Here is a 16,258-nt window from a genome sequence, read left to right on the forward strand (position 1 = left end):
CATGCTAACTGCGTTCTGTAAAACCCCTGAAGACAAAGCGCCRTGGCCTTGCCTTGTTTACCGTGCTGGGAGGCTAACCCTGCCTCCTGCCCTTTGCTGCCGTTACAGTAAAACGATAGCAATAAAAAGACGTGTTAACATGCATTCGTTACAGCACTGCGCAAGTGCCTGCCGCGGACCTGCAGTGAAGTGGCCCGGATGCCGCAGCTGGCCAGATGTCCCGACGCCCGCTCAAGATTTTGAGYGCTCCTGAAGGCGAGGTGCCCCCTCGGAGGGGAGCGTGGCTGGAAGGAGGGCACCCGGCAAGGCAGCCGCCGYGGCGCTGACCTGGAGCGGAGCTGGGCTCGCTCCGGTGGAGGGACGATCCTGGCCCGGGCGGTGCCGGGAAGGGCTCGGCGGCTTCGCCTCGGGGCTGGCGTCTCCCTTAAAAACACGGCAGTTGCTGGCTGTCTCCCCCCTTGCTTCTCTGGCTGGAAGTGTAGCTCTTACCGATGTCAAGCTTTTGCCTGGAAGACTGTGTTCCTCACTGAGATAAATATTTATTGCAAATCCACAGTGTACACCGGAGCAGACTCTGGAGCCAGGATTTTGCAGGAGACTGTTTATGTGAGGGCTGTTCTTGGCGCTTATTCTAAATTTTCTGAGACTGAGTATGAGGAGCTGGTACTGTGTGTGTTGGTTACTAAATGACTTGCTTGGCCAGCTAAGTGCAGGATTTCCAGAGCCAAGGAAGGAGTAAAGTGGACAGGGAAAGCTGGAAAACTGCTGCCAGTTGCCTACCCCCTTCTCTGGGGGGAAGAAATCGGTGTCTGAAGTTAAGAGCTCTCAAAGAGAGGAGAAGCTCCTGGGAGCAGACAAGTCTCCTATAATATAGCTGCTCTATCTGGAGTAGCACAGACTGGTGTCTGCTTTCTGGACCTAAGCCAAAACAACCTCTGCACAAGTTGGGAATGTGTCTATTTAGTGTGTTTTAAGACTTTAGCCTCTGCTGCTGCTGTAGCTAACTAGGAAGACTCTGCTGTTGAAATGTTTGTTCAGATAAATGCTTACACGAGTAAGTATAGCTTGATAGTGGAGTGGTACAGCTATTCCATCTTGAGTGCTTTCCTACTGATAGCTTCCTCTCTGCCACAGGTCTTGCCGGTAGCTTTGCCAACAGAGCAAAATTCTGAGCAGCGTAACTGTGCTGGCAGAACTTAAGAGCATGGGCTAAGCCTAGCTCTCCAGGCTACTACTTCTGATTAGGTTAAAACGGACTGTGGGAGTGGAAGCACTTGTAAGGTGCAGCATTGGGAATCTCGGCTGTACAAACAAGCTGAGATTAGCTGCATGGTGAACCAGCTAGGAAAGGCACYGCGCTTCTGGTCGAGCTTCCTTTGAAGTCTGGTGTCTGCTTGCCTTAATCTTGCTAACGCTCTGGCATGAAGGAGACTAAAGATTCCAAAAATGCGTGTCATGCCTTTCTTGCCAAGTAGAAATTCTGCTAGTGTGTGTGTCGGGGGAAATATTGGGGTGTAGCTGTATTCTAGGAAAGAGCAGCAAGGGCAGACCTCTCCTGGAGTGAGGGGGAAATATGATACAACAAGTATCCCAAGCCTGAGGTATCAGCATGAGAAATCATCCTGGATAAAAAAACTGCCTTGCTGGCGCCTTGATATCCCACAGGCAGGGATATGATGGGAGCCCCTTAGCTGAGATAGGGCACCTCCGAGTGAGTCATGAGTCTAAAAACTGAATCCCCTTTTTWACCTTGGTTGCATCCTGGCAGAACAGATTTGTCCAGCCTCTAAATTCAGCCCTAGGTAGTGAAGGTTATGAAATAACTTTGGGTTTGTAACTAGTATAAAAATCTCTTCATGAACCAGGTGCGAATTCCTGTCCAGGACTGCAGGAGCCTTTCAGAGGATGGAAATGGCTCTGTTACAGTTGTTTTCCTACYCAAGTCACATGAGAGCCTGCTTTCCCCTCCTTCGGTGTTCTTCCAAACTCTTATCTTTGTTTGCTTCAGGGCAAGTGGTTGACACACAGCCGTCTGCGACTGCCCGCTGAGCTCTAGCTAGCCTACCTGGAGGGGGGAGAAGTCAYCTCCTTCGCGCTCCCGCCTGTGTGGCTCTGCAGGTCTCTTTGGAGTTGGGCACTGAGGATTTAGAGCAGCTATTTTGTCACCACTGCCGTAAACAGATCCCAGCATGTGTCTGTCTGGCAGAGGGCTCGATCTTTATGGCTTTGCTCCTGGTTGATAGTCGGGYGAGAGCAGGTAAACAAGAGTTCATTCCTCTGTAATCTATCCGTCCTCCTCCTGGTTGCTCCTGCAGCAGGGCCTGGAAGGCACCCCTGTACGGTGTGGCCTGAAGAACAGGCCGTGGGTGAGCCAGCGCACGCAAGTTAAAAGCTAACTGAGGTTCGACTTTGTAACGCCCAGGTGCCAGGAAACCTACCTGGAGCCAGCCTGCCGGCGCTTGCGGAGCCTGGGAGAATCCATCCCTGCTGCGAGGGAGGCTCCCGGGACAGCGGCTCAGTCTCCGGAGCCCCGGATTACGGTGTAATCGTCACGGGGATTACGGCTCCGCGGCCGCATGAGCCCCCAGGAGAGCCGTTTGCTGTGGCAGAGCTTAAAGAATCGCAGCGGGAGCGAGCGAGCGGGGGAGCGCCCGCGGCTGAGCCTGCGCCGTAGTCGGTGCCGCCCGCGTGGCRCTGCCCCTGCCCCTGCGGAGCTGATGTGCATTGTGCGTGAGCGCCTGGCCTGCTGAATGTGAGCACACGAGACGGATACCTGCTTGGACAGGGTCTCTGGGGATGCTCCTCTTAAATGACCTCGAGTGAGTGACGCTTTCACCAGCTGTGCAGTTTGCCAGCCTGCATGTTCCTCTCGTCCTGCCTTATTAAACCCTGCCTGACCCCTTGCTTGTATTAYCAGTACAATTCAATATTTAATATAAGGCACAAATGCAGCAGATGTGCAATGACTTGTCCTGGGGTCCTGGCGATGCAGTGCCAGTGCCTACCACTGCCAGCCAGGTGCTGCTTGCAGGCCGTGCTCTGTGCTTCTGTTTTTGATTTTTCCCCATAGCCCTTGGACATGGGGGATGTCTTTACAGCTCCTCGTGACCGGAGTGCCCCGGTGGGGTGGCTCTCTGAGGGAAGACAGGCAAGGCGGCTTTGCCCCAAGACCGTTGTGCCTGCCGCCCTGCCGCAGGGCTCTGTGAAAGGCGTTGCGGGGCAAAGGCGCAGCGGYGTTTGCCTGTGTCTGGAAGCCTCGGGCAAGCCTGTCACGCAGCAAAACACACGTGTGTGCCTGCAAGCTGATTAACTCCTCTCCTTTGGCACGCAAGCCACGGCAGGCCGTGCGTGCTGCAAATGAGGGACAGATTGACCAGGAACTAAAGGTAAAACGTTATCCCTCTAAACACGGGCGCAAGGAGTTAGCACAAGTGGATTTGTTAACTGTGGCTGATGTGTGAAGGAATTAGGTGCGACCTGGATTGAAATAATGGTATTTGCTTTGCTCTGAGGACAAAAGTGATGTTTGCCCCCCTGCTCTGAGCTGGAACACGAGGGAGTGGAGGGAAGGGAGTGCAGGGTTGTTTCTGACGGGAAGAATAGTCCCTTCCCTTACTAACTTGGCAGGAGTTTCCTCTGCTGGAAGCTCGTGTCACTTCTAATAACTTTACTTTTAATGCTTATTAAGATGGGAAGATAGAGCTGTCTTTGCCTGTTATCTGGCTGCCTCCCTTGGAGATGAGCTTTATTTAGCTGCCTGGCTCGGGTCTGAGCCCCTGTTTCCAGCGCGACGTGGTTCCTGGGCTTTGCTTGCTTTGAACAGCCGTCTTGGCTGTGCTGGTGCTTAAAGGGGGTGAGCCCTGCTCTTCACTCCTGCTCCCTTGTGAGTGCTCCTTGCATGCCTTGCCTAAGCTTTAAACCTTTCTGGTTTGTGTGCTCCTGTAAGAGCTCCGAGTGAGAAACKGTATGGAAATCCCCTGTCCCAGGCCTGCTGGTTTACAGTGTTGCTGTTCTTAGCTGAACTTCTCTCAGCGCRTGTGATAGCACCTGGTTCTCTTATAGCTGATACCTGGTGGTTTGTTTGGCATGTCAAGGCTTGGTCAGCCCCACGGGCATTACAGTGGGACTCCCCCGGCGCCAGTTCAGCAGTCGAGTTGGCGTCTGGGTACTCTGGCCACTTGGGTCCAGCAGCAGAATGCCAGCCCTGAGGTGGGCACGGAGCTTGTCTGAAAAGCCCTGTGGAAGAGGAGCGTTTGCCCTCCTGCATGCGTTGCATCCTCATGTTGAGCTCAGCACTGCGTGGCCCACGAGGTGGGAGAGTGAGCAGCAAGAGGGCCAACGGGACGGCGTCGTGAGAGCGCTTCGGGGCTGAGCCACGCTGTCCGTGAGCCCTTTCTTTTCAGGTTCATCTAGATGTGCAGGGTGGTACAGTGATGKGAGGTGGCACCTGCCTGTTACACCACAGCTCTGGGAAAGATRCTCTGTGTAATATTGTTCCAGCTTGGGGCACAGTTCATTCTGAAACACAGYTCACATGAGCACCCAAGCCAGTACCCAGCGTGGTCCTGATGGCTGCATGTGAGCACCAAACTCACTGAATCAGCCCTGGTGTCCAGTAAACCCCTCATTCTCGGGGACTGGGAAAAGCTCTCTGCAGACTTTCAGCAGCGTGTGTTGCCTCGTGTCTGTTCTTGTATGGTCATMTCCTTTCAACACCGGACATCTTCTGTGATCTTGGCTGGAAACCTAGTCCTGACTACCTGCGGTTCATGTCATGGGTGTATTTGGTAGCCTGAGGTCCAGTTCTTAAACCCTGAAAGGATGAAGTGAGACAAAAATGATCAGTACAACTGTCTTGTAGTACAGAGCACCCAGCAAAAGCCACGGGAGTGACTTGCATTTGTYTGTCCCTGCAGGCTACGGAGAGTTAACAGTCCTGCACTTCTGCTACTTCTTCCCCTTCTGCCACAGCCCAGCTTGGCCCAGCTCCATGCTCTTTTGTCTAGGAAAGGTTGACTTTCACCTTGCTCCTATTTACTCCCAGACTTGTGTACACAGTGCTGGGAATGGAGACACTGAAGCGAGCGCTTGGTCTCCATTACGGAGTTGTAAACTAGATAAAGAGCTCCCTGCACTTCAGATGCCTGAGTCCCTGCACACCTGACTCCCTCTGCAGCTTGCTTGCTCTCAGCCTTCAAAGAAGCATTTAATGAACTCAAACACTGTGTGTTTGATCAGAGACAATGGCAAGCCCTAGAAGCCAATTCTATGTCTGAAAAACTCTGTCCCTGCCCCAAAACATCTTTTTGTGAAGGTATGTGGGCTGAGGCAGTGAGCTGCCTGGATTTACTACTTCCCAGAACTGGCCAGCAGCTGGAGGAATTCACACGTTAAACAAATCTTGCTTAGTGCCACAGCAAATGTCCCTGCTTTGAGAAGAGGCTGGTGGTAAGCTGTAAGGAAAGGTCCCAGGAACGTGAAAGGTAGAGGGGCAGGCTAGGGATTGAGCCGAGCAACCCCGCAAGCTCGTGCTTGGAGTGGGAGGGGGRTGATTTCTGTGCAGGCACTGCAGAGCAGAGCAAGCCACATATGACTTCATCCAGTAATGCAGCCCATCTCGGGTACAAACTTGAGACCTCTGTGCTCAGCTTTTCCGGGAATGACGCTTGGTGCTCATGTGCCTGACATGCTGGCTGTCTGGCAGGGAATGAGCTTTTATTTTTTGCTCCTGGCAGGCAGGAAAAGCTCCTGCTCTGTCCCCCAGCATGTTGGTTAATCCCCCTTGGTGCTTACTGTGGATAAAAGCTGCTTAACGTTAGGARGAAATCCTGGAACTAGACTTATGCAGAAATGGCAGATTTCTGTAAAGACCTCTCCTAGAGAGGAGTGTATTGATAGTAGGGCTTGACTTCAGCTGCTGGGGCAAGGTTGGGCTGCGCAGCCATCCAGTYCGGCTCTCCCAGCAAGTTCCTGGCCTGGCGCCAGTCCTGGGCTAACAGGTGGTAGAAAACAGACTCCGAGCAGCGCTGATGCCCTTGTCCAGCAGGTGGTTGCCGAAGGTGTTAAGTTGAATGTGGCCAAAGACGAGTTGGCAAGAGCTGAATGTTGTTCTGCTGCAACCTCTTGGCTCTTTCCTTGTGGCCACAGCCCGCCAGCTGAGAGGAAGCGTGGGCACCTTTCCATGGCACCTTTCAGGGGATCCTGGGGACTTGCCTTGTGGGGAAGAGTGGATCTTCCCCCTTGGAAAGATCTGAGCAATTCTCTGGGAAGCCCTTTATGTGGCGCTTAGCAAGCCCTGAGCCTTTGCTTTGTCTCTGAGCTGCCTGTGTGCCTTCTCGCAGGTGTGTATGTAAGGAATGTGCCGGCTCCAGAGCTGCCCCTTGGGTACTGGCCCTCCGATGTTAACTCTTCCTGGGCAGAGTGCTCCGCCACTGCCTTTGCCCCCAGCTCCCGGGAAGAACTTGCTCAATAGAAGATCGTATCTAGAAAACTAGAGGATTAATATTGAGATGCCCAACAGCCCTCAACAGCTTCTCCCTGTGATTCAGGGAGAAGGGGCTGGGTGAATTGGTGAAATGAGGCTCGCAGCCCACAAGAAAAATGTTCTGTACAGTTTAAAAAGCTTCCATGGCTTCTAGGAACTCCCTTGTCCTTGCTCAAGAAAATGATGAAGAGTGAGTTCAGGGAACTCTCCCATGTGATCTTATTTATAGTTGTGAGTCAGTAATTTCCTTRTTATGTCCCCTGGCTTGTAAACACTGTCTATCCTGATTTAAATAGGGCTTTCTGATAGCCAAACTTGATGCATTCCACAGTATGGAGTAATCACCGTGGCTGTCTGCCATGGCTTTGCTCATGCCTGGCCTGATCTGATAAGGCCAACCTGTTGTCCAGCCACTTGGTGGCCTAAATGTGGCTTTTCTTGAGCCTCTCTCGTTAGGGTATTAGCTGGCCATGATTCATAATGAAGCACKGAGTGAGCTGGTGCAGGGGTGTGGCTGAGCACAGCACTCTTGCCAACATTTTTCTGCATTGGCACAGCCGCCTGACTGTACAGATCTACTGCAAACAAGGTCCCTGGCCCCGGAGAGTCCTAGGTCAGAGAAGCAGGGCTACTGAAGCCTGGCCTGTGGCAAACTGGAGTCAGTCGCTTCCTGCTCCTTGATGAAACAGCCAAAAGCAGTAAAGGGAACAGCAGCTGCATTCTGGCAGCAGTTTCTATTACATGTTTGGTTTTGGCTGGGCTTCACAGGTCTTGAGATGAATTTGCCTTGGAGCCAGTGATCCATAATGTTAGGAATGCCTAGTTCCAGGCTGGGAGGGGGCTTCTTTCCAGCTATTCTTCCTCCCCAACCCTCTTCCCATCACCTAGTGCCAGGCTCAGGCAGAGTGGAGACATGGGGTCTAGGAGGAGAGCTGGCCTCAATGCTTCACGCCCTCTAGGCTATTCATTTGGTTGTGCTCCAACAGTTGCTGGGGAAACCAAAGATGCCCCAATAAATTAATGGAAAGCACATGCAGTAGCCACTGCTGCTTATGCAAAACCTGGGGTATAAGGAGAAGCATCTTCCTCTGGCCACAAAGCACTTGTTTGTAGCAAAATCAGTATGCTAACAGGTAGGGAAGTCTAGGCTAGAAACAGGGCTGGGGCTGTGAGAGGAGGAAGCTGACGCAGAGCTTGTGGCTGATTGCTAGCTATCACCTGGCAGATTGATAACTGATATAATTCATCAGCCTCTCTCACTGCTAGGCTGTACAACAGACCACRCCTGACCAGGCGAGCAGCAGAACTGCTCTGAGCCCTTGGAGCTGCCCGCCCCTCTCGCTTCAGACTCTGATAAAGCAGCAGGCATCAGGGCTGAGGTGGCCAGTCCTGATTTCAGTTGTCCTTACAACTCTGTGTTCTTCTGGTAAAATTGTAATTACATTCATAGTTGCCTCGCACAGCTGAGAGCTCTCCCATGAACAGGGCTGTGGAATAAAGGTATATGTTCTGTTTTGCCCCTTTAAGAACAATTTGATAGGTAGATAAACCTTCAGGACTTAAATCAAAGGGCCAGGAAATGGAGAAGGGGCRAAAAAAAAGTCTGTGTTCCCAGTACTTCCATGGTGGATGAAGCATTTCTGGGGATAGCTTGGAATAATTTTGGAAGGAGCCCCTGGCAGTAGGACCCATCTGTCTGCATTGCGTGTCTGGCCTTAGGGAAGGAGTTAAATCCCCTACCAAGCAGATGACTTCATGGTTCTGGAATTAGAAGCAGCCAGAACTGCTAGAATCTGGGTTTGTGTTGGGCAACCTGTGAGCTCAGATCTGTGGTACCCTCACGAGGGCTGGCCCCAGGGTTACGGGGTTTGGAGAAATAGTTCTAGGGTGTTGCATAATCTTGGTAAGGGCGGGAGGTTTGGTCCTTGGCTCGTCAAAGGCCCAAGTGCAAATGAGTTCTGGTGAAATAAACTGCCGTCATGGCAAAACAGCTGGCTCTTCTGGCTTCACTTCTTTTCAAGCTCGGCAGAGTGCCTTTCCTGTGCTTCTATTTTGCTAACGTGCATCTGACCCCAGTATCRTGGACTTCATTTTCAAGCTACAGACTTACTTGTTTACATGACGTTTAGGAGGTGAAGCAGGGGAAGTTCTTCCTTCAGGCAAGTCAATACTGATAGCAAATGTTCTTAGACGTCATACTATATTGCACTGCAATTCAGTTGAACTGACATTTTTTAACCCTTGGGTGATAAGGTAGGCTTTTGCTCAGTTCAGGAAGCAACAAATTGCCTTGACCTGAAGTTTCAGTGCTATGCAATAGACTGATTTTCCTGCTATAGGTGACAGGCTCATTCTCTGGGTATAGCAAGTCCTTCCAAATCTGCCTTTATGACAGTCTGTAGGTATTGCTCTTCCAAATGCTTTTGCTACAAACTCCTGACCAAGGTCTTGTTGTGATAGGCTGACCCCATGATTGTTAAAGTGAACTGCCTGAATCTGCTGCCCTCAGGAAATTCCCCTCCCAGACAGGCTCCCGTTTCTATTCTGAGAAATTTTAGGGGAATTCAGCTACTTTCAAGCCAATGAAGATAATGCTCTAGGCAGAGAGGAAGTTCAGCATTCTTGTGATGGAAATGATGCGCTCAGAACAGTGTCTAAATTCCTAACTTCTTGCAAAACTGTCTTGAGTAGTCGCTTGTTACTTAACACTTCTCCCTCCCCATTTTCAGGTGAGAGAAACAGAGACCATGGATGCCAGATGGTTTGACTATCCTGCCTCTGGAGACTTGCCAGATGATGAAGACATTGGTGAATTCAAGCCTCACTTAACCTCTGATGGGTTAGATGAATATGAGGCATCTGGTTCTGGAGGTAAGGGGGGAAAATGGCTCTCCCTCAGTTCATGTTGTGCAACACTTCCAATGCCAGCAGTTACAAATGATCGATTAAAGGCACAGCCAGAGCTCCAGTGGGAACTACGGTTTTTCAGGTGAAGATGAGGAAACTGTGTAGATTCTAGGCACTTGCAGAGGAGAACAGTGAAAGTGGTTGTACCATGATACTGAATCTCCCAGTGAAGACAGGTGGGGTCAAGCCAAGCTCAGCTTACTGCAATTGAAAAGGCATTGCCTGGATCTTTTTTTCCTGTTGAAGTCCAAAAAAAAAAAGATCCACTTCTGAGAGACTTGGAAAAGTTATAATCTTGAGGCACCGTTTAAAAGGTGTAAAGTTAGTGTTGTAGCTGAAGTGAAATAAGGCAAAGGACTAGCTGGTGTTCAAGTGAACTCTTGTGATATGCAAAGCTCCCTGCCCAAACCAGTTTCAGCAGCTTCATGTCCCCATTATGTGAAGATTTATCCTCTAAAGGAAAAGAAGTGCTGAAATTAGTACCTGGCATGTTTGGGCAGATCTGACAGATTTAGCAAACCAACCTTCAGGGAAGGGTGGTAAGAGCATTGCCCTCCGCTGGCATTAGCTTAGCATGATATACCAGACCTACTTTGCAGAGCAACTCTTGATAATCTGCAGCAGGGGTGAATGGATATGGCTGAAGATCTCTCCCACAGAAGAATTGTTGGTCTTGAAATTACATCTCATGGTCTTGTGCAATTGAAGTCATTAAGTGGTGAAAGTACTAATAGATAACTGGGAACTATAGTCAGGATAGAACAAGAGTCCTAGTTTGATTGCAGTTGCCGGTATTGCCGGAAGTATCAGAGTTCTGGAAGGATGGCCTGTAATTAAAGGGAAATTGTGTCTCCTTTTGTTTTTCCCCTCTGCAGACTACACAGACTCTGAAGACGCCGTGTCTCCAACCACCATGGATAGTCCTGTGGTAAGTATTGCCTTTGCCTTTCATAAACAGTGCATAGCCGCTCTCACCTGTCTCCGAAGCTTTCTGAGTAGTCTTCTCCCTGCAAGATGTGGCTTCGAGGTGAAGCTTGCGCTGCCTATGTGTACAAGAACAGTGTACTCGTAATGCACTAAGCAAACTTTCTTTGCCCYGCACGCCCTCCTACTTTCAACCGTAGGTAGGCTGGGTGCTGCTTACTGACGGGTGTGGCTTGTCTCTACTCTTTAGATAGCTGACAACTATATCCCTGGAGATGCTGAGAGAAAGATAGAAGGTGAGAACAAAAACAGGATGGTGGACAATGAAATCATTCCAGACAAAGCCTTACCTGTCGAAGAGAACCTGTCCAACAAGATCTCCATGGCAAGCACAGCCAACACCAGCATCTTTGAAAGAACAGAAGTGCTTACAGGTAATACTCCACCTTGCCCTTGAACTCTAGTGATAAACAGTTAATACTGTAAATCACAAGGGCTTGTACTCTTCTCTTTGGGGGTCGTTTTCCTTTTTGAAAAGGGGAGTGGGATTCATTTTCTCTGTGACTGCCTGTAGCGAGGTCACTTCTGCCTTCCAGTCCTTAAATAGTGAAGAAGCACACTGCTAGAACTGGTGGATTGAAGGATCAGTTTGTTTTTGAGCTGGCCATCTGGTTGCTGGCGTGAGCAAATGCCAAACAAGTCCTTTGACAGCTCCTGTGCTGCTCTGCACCTAGSCTACCTTAGCTGAGGTCTTATATAGCCAAAAGTCAATGACATCATGAACTTTTAAATCAAATACAGGCATTTTTCTTCTTCCTGCTGCACGAGTCTTGCCTTTTCTGAGCAAGCACCTTGCTTGCCRGGAAACAAACAACTCCTGTGAGTTTGAGCACCTAGTCCAAGATAAGAATCTAAGTTGCTCTGTGTAGAGCAAAACCAAGCGATTGTCTACCCCTTAGCACTTGGGATAGATATTTTCCAAGGCAAGCTTCAGCAAGTGCTTGGCCTAATGTTCGTAGTGCAAACCTCAGCTGTTCTGCCAATGCTTAGCCATTCTTGCAACTGGAGTATTGACTGGAAGAGTGGATTTTGAAGCCAACTTTTTTTTTAAAAAAAGGCCAATTTAGTGCAATGTATAGGTGTCATAGCAAAAGATGAACTTGATCCAAGTGTTGTGGCCATCTCAGAGTATGAGGAAAAGAGTTGTGTGGGTTTATGTGTGTGTGTGTGTGTGTGTGTTTTTTTTTTTTGTTTTTTGTTTTTTTTGGTTTTTTTTGTTTCTTTGCTTTAACAGAGATATTGCTGTTTAATAGAAGCATAGAGTCCCCACAGAGTGCCTGCACAGCTAGTTAACAAAGGGTTCAAATCATTTTCCTGGAGTTAATACTTAATCCGTGCTCTCTTTCCCAGCCCTCATTGCAGGAGGGGCAGTGGGCCTTCTGTTCGCCATTTTCCTGATCCTCCTCTTAGTCTATCGTATGAAGAAAAAGGATGAAGGCAGTTACGATCTCGGGAAGAAACCAATCTACAAGAAAGCCCCTACAAATGAATTCTATGCTTAAAGCTCAACAGCACCTTGTGCCCATCAAGAGACAAACAGACTGTATGGAAACAGTGTGCCCTCGGATGAGACATGCTGAACAAATGTTCTTTTCGGATTGAATTTCAAAGCATCTTTGAGGGGGGAAAAAAACCTTTCTACGTGACCCTTTCCATCCTGCTCAGCTATCAAGGGCCCAATGAAATACAAAGAGTCTGAAAAAAAAACAGTATATTTTTTCTAAAGCTAGCGTAAAAATAATGCCAAATTTTCTGCTTAGTTTGGTAGTGGGTGTRTAAGCACAAAAGACTGTACGGAAGCAAACACCATGTGTTTGCATCCAGTGTACAGTACTCAGGCTGGCTTCCTCTGTAAAAGATGGCTTTTTGTTTTATAAACCTTGCTAATAGATGTCTTGCAGCAGGCTGTTGATGTGAACTATTTATAAATCTCTTACACTACAGATCATGTTGCCTTATCAGGGAGTATAGGGCCCTTAGGGCTCAAAATCCCTGGATGCTATAAAGGGCCTATGGGAACATTTTCCCCAGGAGACTTCTATCTCTTCCTGTTGGCCCCAGGCAAGGGTCACTGGTCCATGAAATCAGGACAGTCCATTTTGTTTGGCTATGACAACACCCCTTCCTTGCCTTCAGTCTCTTACCTTTTTAGGATTGTTTGTAGGATTTTTATAACAAAATTCTAAAGAAAATATCCTAATGTTTATATAAAAGTTTGTAGAAATTGTTTTGAAATAAAAAAATAATCTACTTTTTTAATTTCCTCAGATTTATTTTTTCAATCCCTTTGTGTTTCCTTTGGCTGGGCATTTCTCTAGATATGTTTTATATGATTCATATTCTGAACTGAAGCAGTGCTAGCTACAGTGTGTTACAGGTTTCTTTAGTTCTATAGCAGCTACTGTAGAAGATAAATATATTTATGGTTTTCCCATAATTTTTGCATTTAATTTTTTTTTCTTTTTTTTATAGAATTATTTATAGTTTCTGAAATGGCTGCTCTTCTCATTTGGTAACTTTTATTCTTTTTATGTAAAACACTAATATAATGAGTCTCTATGGAAACTATTTAAGCTTTATTCTGTGAATTTTAATTATAAATTCAAAGCAATAACTCCTAGAATTAATCTGTATGCAAAATTGGATTCATAATATGATTGAAGTAGGGAAAAGATGAGTATTTTTAGTCTATAATATATTATAATCAGTCCTATAGAGCTATATATTTTACTGAAAATACAGTTAAGAGTGAAAAGGCTGGAGTTAATTCTTCGGCAGCCTTACCGTGCGTGAGAGGTTTGACTGTTGTTTGTCCAGTGTCTTGTCTAGAGTGCAAGTGGTCTTGTGCCAGCGAAGGCAGCTATGTCCTGGCTCGTGGCCACCGAGGCCTGGGGGTCTCCAGCGCCCCAGCCGGGGCCCGAGGCAGTGCGGTCGGGTTCGGCTGGGCCCTGGAAGCAGGCTGCGGTAGGCGATGTGTCAGACCCGCTCCTTTGCCGTGGAGCTCAGATCCCCGTCTTCTTTCTGGGGTTGCTTTATCCCTTTGAAGCAAGTGCTGGCAGCTCGTGCCTAACCTGCGGGGTCCCCTGGGGTACTGTGCTGAGTCCCTGCCTCTCGCGGAAGGTTGGCTTTTGTAGCTGGAAGTCTGCCTGGGTGGTACCTCGCATGCGGGAGCTCCGAGCTTTCACACGTTGCTAGCTCTGGACCTCCTGCAGCGGGCCTCTAACGTGTCCTGTAAATAGCTCCTACCTCTGTTGAGAGTTAGACCAATTCCCCCAAATGCTTCCCTAGAGAGAAGGATAGCGTGCGTGTCCTAGGTCTCTGCTTCAGGAAGGACTTTGTGCAAATATTGTCCTGTTGCAGCTGCTAGTGTGTTAGGAAATAATCTGGGTGTGAAATCTTGAATTTGATCTTGTAGGCAGTACAAAACCAGAGGGTTGTGAAGATTGTTTTTAAAAAAATCTCATTAACTCCTCAAGCCTCCTTACAGAGGCTTGTAGGCTTGGAGACCAAATTTTTAGAGGCAATAGAACAAAAATTCTGGTGCTGTCAGTTGTAGGCTAGTGAAGTGGGGAAATCAGGGCAGTAATGTACTGGGTCATCAGTGCRAGAGGACTTGTTCCAAGGCTCTTCTGCGGGTTGACTCCCTTACTTGGTTCTGGTACAAGCTTGTTCCTGGAAACTCTGGGACAGTGTTTTTAAAAAAAACAAACAAAAAAACAAACAAACAAAAAAAACAAAAAAATGTTTAGAGTTCACTGTGGACTGGGAGAACTTTTACTGCCTATGGTCAGCACTACCAGGAAGGCAGGAGTTTGTGTCTCTGGATGTTTAGATTCTCTTGTGTAATTGCTCTTGGGGATTTTCCACTGTTACCAATTTATTTTTTTTTTTTTTGCTTGAATAAAGTGGTACTTTCTAAAATTGGCTCTTTTGACTCTTTCTGATCTGAGATCACCTTTGGGACCTGGATAACAAGGAGCCCATATTTTTGTAACTTTTTGGCTTACTAAAGGGGAAGGCATGYTGCAGACTGGCTTGGTGGTGGCTTGTGGCTCAAGGGGCTTTGTCAGCTGCTTCCAAGCTGTCTTCGGTGTCTGATGCACAAATGACTTTGGTAGAACCAGTATCACCTGGTTTCTAGAGCTACCCAGCACTGAAGATCTTCAGGTAAGTAAAGCAGATCCAGCATGACACTGGGAGGTGAGTCCGTCTCTTCTCTGCTGCCCTTTTGATTAGAGTTGTGGTGGGACTTGGAGAGCACTGTCCTCATGCAACCAGAAGGGACTGAGGGAGGTAGAGATGTGCTCCTGATGACGACAGCACGTCCCTACGTTCTCAGTCGTAAGGGAGCAATGTGTATGGAGTCTTGCTTGACCAAGTTTCAAACCAACCCTACTTTACTGATACCAGGTTTCAAGTTGGGGCAGAGCTGTTCCAGCTCTGCTGGGATCAGCTGCCCTGGGAGCAAGGCTGCAGGTGACTGACTGCCACTTCAAACTCAAGCAGTTCTGCCGTAAGCAAGACATGAGGGAGCAGCAGCTTCCTCCAGGGAGTGCAGCTCGGAGCCCCTCTGCTCTGACAGCTTGGCACCCTTGAGGGAGGGGAACAGTCTCTGTCCGCTCGGCGCAAGGGAGAGGGAGGGCTGTGTGCTGCTCACTTGGAAAAGTGCTGAGTCTCCTAAGAGGGGCTGTGTTTAAATGGATTATCGTCCTCGAGAAAGTCTAATTCTCTTCTCCCTAGTGGGAACTAGGGCGCTCAGGATTATTGGAGATGGAGGAAACAAATCAAAACTTACACACAGGGGCTCCCTTCAGAGTGAGGGAGTAGCAAATACCTTTTCTACTTGTCSTTGTCCGATCTATCGAGCTGTACTCCTGGAGATCACTCAAGCAATCCRTTCCTGGTTCCAAGTAACATGGTGGCCGAGCTCTCTCGAGATGCTGTTTGTGTCAGTAAATTGGGGTACACTCGTGTTCACGTGCCTCGCTACAGTTGTGACGGGTTCTTGGACTTGTTTCTTGGAAAGAAATATGTTTGTTTTGAGTTTTTGTTTGGTTTTGTGCTTTTCTTTTCTTTTTTTTTTTCCCTGGCCTGGGCTTTGTCTCTGAACTGCAAGAATCACATGTACTTTCCAAAAACACCCTCAGTGCAAAAGCCTTGTTTTTTTACAAAGCAATCTGGATGGTACTCCGCAGATCCCAGGAGCACAAGCCTGGCTGCCTTCCCATGCTTGTAGGATGTTGGCTCCTGGGACRAGATTTGTAATTCTTGCCCTTCAGGCACCCTCCTGCTCTCCGGGATTGCTGTGTGGCCAGGCTGGCTGTATCTGGTGTTAGCCGAAGGGCAACTCRTCATTGCAGAGCCTTGTTCTTCAGCCCTGATCCATGAGATGCCACTTGGTTGTTTTTCCTCCTAGCGCTGCTCCGGTTTTGAAAGCAAAACCCAGAGGTCCTGCTTTGCCTGGCTTGAAAATAGCTTAAAGCCTCCCGGGTACCGATGTGGTTGAGACTGGTGGTTGCAGGAGGCCRTGGGCTGGAGGAGCTTGGAAGCGTAACGTTACCGGTCGCTCTTACTTAGTGGTTTTCAGGGGCTTTTGAGGTGGAGCTTACAGGTGTGTAACCGAAGCTGGGCCATGTGTCTCCCAGGGCGAGGCGCGGAGCTGTGTACGTGCCGTGCGCTGCGCGGGCCGGACCTGCTGCCAAGCCCGCAAGAGGGGCGTGGGGAACGATGTGCAACGTGCTGGGGGAAGGATTTTGTTTACCGGGAGGGAAGYCGCATCCCTGGGGCCACGCTGGTAGCTTGTCTGTGCTCACCTGCTGCGCTGCCAGGCTGGAGCGCGTTGGCTGCGGTCTGTGCTCGCTCGGGGTCGGTCCGGGCGCTGCC

At 48.9% G+C, this 16,258-nt stretch overlaps 1 protein-coding gene across 1 annotated transcript; it reads left to right on the plus strand.

Moving 5' to 3' along the window:
• Positions 1-8,867: 8,867 nt before the first annotated feature.
• On the plus strand, positions 8,868-14,296 carry SDC4 (syndecan 4). Its single transcript, XM_085313971.1, has 4 exons — positions 8,868-9,355; positions 10,267-10,319; positions 10,566-10,749; positions 11,726-14,296. Exons 1-4 carry the CDS (start codon positions 9,232-9,234, stop codon positions 11,875-11,877), a joined length of 513 nt encoding a protein of 170 aa, XP_085170097.1. The 5' UTR covers positions 8,868-9,231; the 3' UTR covers positions 11,878-14,296.
• Positions 14,297-16,258: the final 1,962 nt, after the last annotated feature.

The sequence above is a fragment of the Rhea americana genome, unplaced genomic scaffold (assembly GCF_003343005.1).
Source record: "Rhea americana isolate MKP2758 unplaced genomic scaffold, rheAme1 scaffold_4, whole genome shotgun sequence".
NCBI lineage: Eukaryota > Metazoa > Chordata > Aves > Rheiformes > Rheidae > Rhea > Rhea americana.

Bases quoted from the DNA above. Each gene is read 5' to 3' on its own strand.
- SDC4 (XM_085313971.1), top strand. From the start codon at position 9,232: ATGGATGCCAGATGGTTTGACTATCCTGCCTCTGGAGACTTGCCAGAT. The intron at 9,356-10,266 runs GTAAGGGGGGAA...TCCCCTCTGCAG, and splicing joins TGAGGCATCTGGTTCTGGAG to ACTACACAGACTCTGAAGAC. The intron at 10,320-10,565 runs GTAAGTATTGCC...TCTACTCTTTAG, and splicing joins CCACCATGGATAGTCCTGTG to ATAGCTGACAACTATATCCC.